Source organism: Poecilia latipinna, unplaced genomic scaffold, assembly GCF_001443285.1.
Source record: "Poecilia latipinna isolate Pla-1442-1.1 unplaced genomic scaffold, P_latipinna-1.0 Scaffold1318, whole genome shotgun sequence".
NCBI classification, from domain to species: domain Eukaryota; kingdom Metazoa; phylum Chordata; class Actinopteri; order Cyprinodontiformes; family Poeciliidae; genus Poecilia; species Poecilia latipinna.
The window spans coordinates 290,649-297,842 of NW_015113934.1; the positions used below are offsets into that span (position 1 = coordinate 290,649).

General features: G+C 36.0%; 1 protein-coding gene across 1 annotated transcript in view; it reads left to right on the forward strand.

Moving 5' to 3' along the window:
• Positions 1 to 6,580: 6,580 nt before the first annotated feature.
• Positions 6,581 to 7,194, forward strand: part of gpsm1b (G protein signaling modulator 1b) — a 28,299-nt gene continuing 27,685 nt past the window's right edge. The window contains exon 1 of the mRNA XM_015055511.1: positions 6,581 to 6,846. Within this exon, the coding sequence (XP_014910997.1) occupies positions 6,785 to 6,846 (62 nt within the window). The 5' untranslated portion in view covers positions 6,581 to 6,784. The remainder of the gene's footprint in view (positions 6,847 to 7,194) is intronic.

Below are 7,194 nucleotides of genomic sequence, written 5' to 3' on the forward strand. Positions count from 1 at the left end.
TGGCATTTAAGCTTTAGGATTTTGGTAGTTGTATTGTATGCAGATGATGTTCTGTTTTAGAGGAAGATTCATAAGGGAGTCACTTTGTAAAGGTAAGAAGAAATAACAGGTGCTTTGTTAACCTTGTGCTTGTTGGTACATGACTCTTAATCAGATGATCCTTGATTCGATCTTTTGTGTCCTACAACTAGATATTGTTAAACTAATAACAGTACGTAAGCTTTTTAGACATTTACTAATTAAAGCAATGACTTAAGCAAAGATCATCCATTAATGCAAACAAAAAAATATATATAAAAGAACAGCTTCTTCACTATTGTGTCTCATCCCTTAAAAACATGCTGACCGGCATCCTGGCACGAGCCACATACAAATGGGTCAGCGAATGCTCAATTAGTGAACTGGATCATATTAGCACCACGCATCTTAATTTTATATATGCGCCACCTGCCGCGGGTCTTGCTTTTTTCGTGGCGTGAAACACCACAATACACACCGCTCTTACTTCTCTCTCTTTATCTTAATCCCTGGCAGACTTTAAGTGTCTGGCATCGGGGCAAAATCCCAAACTGGAGAGGAGCGTGTTTGGAGACCTAATCCCCTTACCCATAGACTCGAGTTGCCCCCAATTCACCTCACACAAAGTAGGCCAAGAACAAGGAGGCACAACAGAGAGGCACGCGGCTTCACAGGGCACGGCTTTACCACAGTGCTAGACAAACGGGCAAGAGGGACACAGACCTTTGCACACATGCACAGAAGGACTCACGGACAGATGATGCGTAATCTGGGCTTCAGAAACAGAAACAAATGTGACCTTACGACGTACAAACACACACATTTCCTGCTTTAACCTACTTCAACGCTCATGAGGGAATAAAACAAATCATCTACTCTTAGATGTGTCCGTTGCTCCTTTCTCTTTATTATGTTATAACTTTGAGCACACACAACCTTAGAGGGAGACAATGGCATGACGGTAAGAATTTAAGCTGTGAACACAAATCAGTAATTATTGCTGTCAAGCCTACATGATGTTGGAACCTGCATGTTGAAGGTGTTGTTAATGTATATCTGAAACTCACTAGTTGCTTGGTAGGTGATCAACTTAAACCATTAGCCTTAAGGGGTCTAAACAAGTGGACACATGTGGTTTTCATAATATGTTTTGCTAGACATGTGAGCTCTTATGACCCACTGGTAAAGCTTTGTGTAACTGAACATGGTTCAGGGGCGGACTGGCATGAGGGACGTTTCTTCGGCTGGTGGATTAACCCATGAAGAAGCTGTCTGAGAACACTAATTGTTTTGCAGCCTCACTGTGCTTCGATTTTGTGGCATATAAATGCCTTCTTTACCTCTCCTCCTCCTCCTCCTCCTCAAAACGGCAGATCACCTCAGCTCAGGCAGGGTCAGCCGGTTGACAATGAAAGGCGAAGATCAGAAAAACTCATCTTATAAAAACCGCCAACAAAAACTCTGCAGCACTTATGAAAGCTGAAAAGCCTTGTCTATCCCTACTAGTGCCACTCAATTTGAACTTTTCAGTTGGTTTCTCACATCCAGCAGAGAGATGTGCAGTGCTGTGGCTCTGGCTCGTCATGCATGGCCAGCCCATAGTGATGCGTGGCCTTAAGCAGAAAATTATTTTCCGTTAATACTGATTTGGTGGAATTTGTGAGAGGAGGCCAAGTTTAATTGGTTCAGTTTAAAAGCAGTCACTGATAATTGGCTATTATTTGCTGTGATTTATTTGTGAACATACTGAGCTCAAACACAAAGATTAAACGTATTGTGTCATTATGTAGCTGTGGCAACACAATAATCAAACTATGACTCATACTTTGCACTTTTGCAAAAAACAAAAAAACAAAAAAAAAAAATGTAATTTTTTAATACGGATTTAGTAAAAAACAAACAAAAAACAGAGCAGAAAGTATGACATTGTAAAACAGTAACACCCTAATACAACAAATTCACCACAAAAACTAAAGATGCAAAATGACAGAAAGATAAAGGAATCCCAACATAAACAAGGTTGAACAAAACTCAGATTTGAGTTCATGTTACATTTTTCTCAGAAAAATTTTGTTTTTAATTCAAGATAGATAAAATAAGATGATTAGATAAAGAAGATATATTTACAGTCAGCTTTCCCTCCTCATTACCTAAGGAAGTGAATAGGAAAGAATACTTCCTCAAACCAGTGCAGGTGGGTGGAGACAGAGGACCTTAGGAAAAACAGCATTACTCTTGGACATTGTCTCCCAGCTTATGCATGAAGTTCTTACTCCTTCACAGACAGGAACATCTGCATCCTAGGTGTACAAAAGAGCATCAATGCAGGTCCTTCCTTCCAGCAGCTGTTAGACTTTATGACCATCACTGCTCCCAACAAACTTAAACTACTACAAGATTTTTTTTCTTTTCTTGAAAGTACTTCTTGTTTTTTTTAATGCACAAACTATCTGCACATGTTGTAACTGTAAAGTATTTTTTTTCTTACATTGTAAATTTACCCTTACTGTACAGTTTCTTATTCTTAGTTTGTCTACCCTTAATATTATCATCCCATTTTGCCTGTTGTTTTGCTGAGTTTCCCAAATGAGAAATAAATTCTATTCTATTCTATTCTATTCTATTCTATTCTATTCTATTCTATTCTATTCTATTCTATTCTATTCTGCTTCATGTGAACTTCACATTTTGCACTGTCCAGCTTTTTCATCCTGAAACTGGATGGATTCTAATTTATTTAAATATTAAAAGGTAAAACAAAACTAGTTTAGTGTTTAGCTTTATCTGCGCATGATTTAAGTCTTAAATCGTTAAAAGGTAAAATGATCTCCATCGTTTTCTGAAAGGGAGAATTTTATTTTGTAGGTGAAGAAGAAAAGCAGTGAACTTAAAAAGTAAGTTCATGCTTCCTCCCACTCATTTGAAAGTGCAAAGATACTTTACTGATGTTCTTCTTTTATTTGCTTTTGTTTTGAATACATTTTCTTTGTTTATGTTTATTTTTTTAAATTATTTTATTATTACACTACATTCAATAAAGTCAAACTCAACACTGCCACCACCTGGTTGTTTGTGACAAATTTAGGCAAGAAATGTTAAATTGACACTATGGTGAAAAAAGTTTCCACAATGTATTAGCTTATATGCCATGTATGTTTATTTGTAAAAATACAGGAAAAATGTGTGTGTATATTTTGTAAACACTGCAAAATCTGAAAAAAAAAAAAATCAAGCACTTCCTAAATGTTGGGGTGAAAGGGATTGGTGGAAACTGAAGCATTGTGTTGTATTGCTGGACTATAAAGGATATTCAAACAAGGTTTAAGTGCAGGGATAAGAGATGTCAAGTTGAACTATGAAGTAGAGGCTTATCCATTTCTTTTCCTCTTACTTTCGCCCCTCCCTCTTGCCCTCCTTTATTGTCTTCTCAAGCCCCCTGTGGTGATTTCAGAAAAGATTAGGGCTGATTTTTCCATTAGGCAAATTGTTTTCTTCTTCCTACCAATTGTTAGACTGATTTATAATGAGTTAGCCACAGATAATAATAATAATAAAAAAGCAAAACAACACAAAGATCTTAGTTTGGATTTGCATTTCAAACCTCGAACCCCAAAACTGGTAATTTTGTCTCAGTTTTAGCTCTGGAAAGGAGTTACCTCTATATTTTTAGAACAAATGTCCACTTGTTAAATATTATGTAAATTTTTCATCTGTGACAATTCATCAATTTCACGACAGCCTATGTTTGGCACTTTTTAAATTAGTTTAAAGTGATCTTGAAAATAAATTTCTAAGCTCATAATGTAACCATTCCTTCAAAATATGAAACGAAAATAACCATTGTTTTCCAAAAAAAAAAAAAAAAAAAAAAAGAGCTGATAACAGGGGGCTTACAGACTGATTTCACAAAATAATTCCAATGTGAGTGTGTAATTTATTTATTTATTTTTTATTTAATTGTGTTTTCTTGTACAATGACAATAAAGGAATTCTAATTCTAAGAAAACATGTTAAGCTACACATAACCATTTGTCTTCTTTTACAAGTTACAAGTTAAATCTGCTCAAAATGGCAAAGTCATCTGTTGAAGCTGAAGAGAGAGTTTTCATATATATATATTTTTTTATTTGTTGGCTTTTCAGAAAATATGTTATTATTTTGACTGCACAAAAACACACACATGCAAATAAACAGTCATTGGAGGGAACAATAAGACGTCTTCAAAGGGCTGATTTAGTGTAAAGAAAACCCCCAAAAAACAAAACAGGATCATTGTGAATCTCAGTGCGTGAAAGCAAAACAAGTCTTACATTTGCTAAGCAGCTGAAAGCAATATTTTCTGCCTCGGATGCCAAAAGAATTCCTTTGGGTAATATTCAAAGACTGAGAATATCCTGAGAAAAACAATAAAGACAGTTCAACTTCACCTTCCATAAAACCAGATGGCTTTGTTTTTGTAAGCTGAGCCGCCCACAAAAAGAAGAATAAATATGAGTTGCTCAGTTGTAAATCTAAATCAGCTTACCTCAATCTTATTTTCCTTTTTTGTTTTTTCTTTGTTGCCTATAATGAGATGTTACAAACACTGACTAAGCACTCAATCCATCTAGGATTAGAGAGGGAAAAAAGGACAAGTGAAAAAAAAAGAAAAAAAAAACATGTTTTTGTTTTTGCTGTGGGAAAAATTATTTTGATGCAGGTACCCTAAACTACTGCCATTATATTAGAAGAACATAAACAAACAATCATATTCAAAGCAGAATATGGTTATATTTATCTACACTCTGAAAAAAAAGAACAAAATAAAATAAACAAAAAAAAAACAGCTTTTCGGGAAAGATCATATCATTTTACTCATTGTGTTGCGCCCAACATTCTTCAAATTAATTGCAGAATTGCATGAATATAGTCCTGAAATCATAAAGTATTTGCCATCAGCTGTCCATTTACTCGACAAAAACACATTAAAGAAGAAGTCGGTTACAGCTATGGCAGTTCAGTAATGTGGATTTGTAAACAAACATATTTTGTTATTTTTAGATTTCACTGCATCTTTTAAAGTGAAAAGAATTTAGCCTCGATCAAAACATAAAACCTGTCCAATACTACCCTCGTGTGGTAAACTGTAAGTACTACAGATACTTGATATGAACGAATATATTTATTGAATTTGCAAATGTTGTTGGGATGATTTTTGCGAACAACATACATATTCTTTTCGACCTTTTATTACAAACCATATGGTTTATGGACATAACCTCAACCTTTAACATGTATTTGGAAGAGTTAATTGACAAAGTAACCCCTCTAAGCATGATTTAGTAAGAGCATAATCTGTAGAGAAAAAATGCAACTCTTAAAACTTAATATTCAAGAAATATCTTAAATTTATGTGCAAAAGAAAATGTATTTTTTACCTTTCACTTATAAAAGTATTTTAATTTGAAGAAGAGGTCAATATGTTTTGCCATTTTCTTTTGTCTGGTTTTAATTGTTTACTTTTAACATGCAATTATTATTATTATTATTATTATTATTATTATTATTATTATTATTATTATTATTATTATTATTATTATTACATTTTGTCCAGTGTATTTTTTTTTCACTTATTGTGCTCAAATCATAAGAAAGGCCAAGCTAAAGGCGAGTTAATGTTCACAACAGTTCCCAGATTCTTCTACTTCTGTCAGTTCTGTGCTTTTCTACTGTGAAATCCCAAACTAGCTTGTTGTTGTTAAATGTAACCACTGGCACTAACGGAGTCAGAGATTACATTTAATTAAAGTCACTCCAAACTCTGAGGAGTTGCAATTGGAATAAACTTTGGAAAAATGTCTCCCACTGACTCATTTTTGAAGACAGGATAGGTTTAGAATTGCAACACTACCTTCAGACTTAAATGGTGCACAGTCCTATAGGGAGTTGGGGTTGTAACATTATCCCTGTAAAACATTATCCATTATCCATTATTATTATCCATTACCCATACCAGCTAGCACATACTTTCATTAATTTGATTAATAATATTACGAAGGCTTTCTTATAAAAGTGTCTGGGTGTGAATGTTGTGTTTGTAATAAAAATCTTTCTGCTGGATTATATAGCGTTAACAGACAAAAATAAAGATATAAATATGAATGTAAAATATATGTTTTTAAAAAGTGCCTGTAAAACATATTTTTGTTGTTGGGATAACCTTAACACGCTGCTCTCTGCCTTTGCCACACATTTCTGAACACAAATTGTTTTAGTAGTGAAGGATAAAGCACTACACTAAGATTTAAGCATTTTAGTAAATGAGTTCAACATAAGTCTCCATAAGCTGTCAGATGGCAAAGAAAACATATAAAAGATATTTTCTGCTATTCCTAGTTTGATTTAAGCCACAACTTAATGATAAATATTACGTTTGGACATACAGTTTCATTTTCGTTTTGTCTAAAAGGATCTAATGTGCTTGTAAAACCATGAATAACTCGGCATAACAACAAAATGTGAGCGAATGTGAGCCGTGACGTGGCTGAGGGGGAGGGGCTACGTGCGTCTCGAGCTTATTTGCACAGGGAGTCACTTCCGTGGAGGCTGCCATTACTGTGGTGAATGAAGAAAGCGTAGAGAATAGCGAGAGGCAGAGAGGGAGGGGCAGAGGAGCGGCACGCCTCAAGAAAGAAGAAAAGGTCTCTGCCTCTGGAGGAAGTGATTGTAACGGGGTCTTCAGCGGGAGGAAGCAGGTCTGGAGTCAGGCAGATTCGCAGCTCTTCCCATGGCTCAGTCGGCTGCTAACGGTGTGGAGCAAGACTTGGCCACCAAGAGGCTGCACTCAAGGTAAGAACCCTTGGTAGACATACATTTATATAAGGGGGCCGATAATCTACTTTGTGATAAACCACATGGATGTAAAGCGGTTTTAGGGACAGAAACACAGGGGGAGAATAGAAGACGCTGCCAGCTCAGGGCTTTGCTTAAGGAGGAGCTAGTCTGGGGGAACCTCGTCCAGCCAGCAGCTTTCGACTCGTTTAAAAAGACCCATCCAGAGCAGCAGCAGCAGCAGCCAGAGCTGAGCTCCAAGCCTTCCCTCCTGGCTCGGATCATTGAGCCGCTGTGGCTGGAATGTACAGACTGAGAGGAGCCTTGGAAGATGTGGACGTCGGAGGAATGTTGCAGAGACAGACA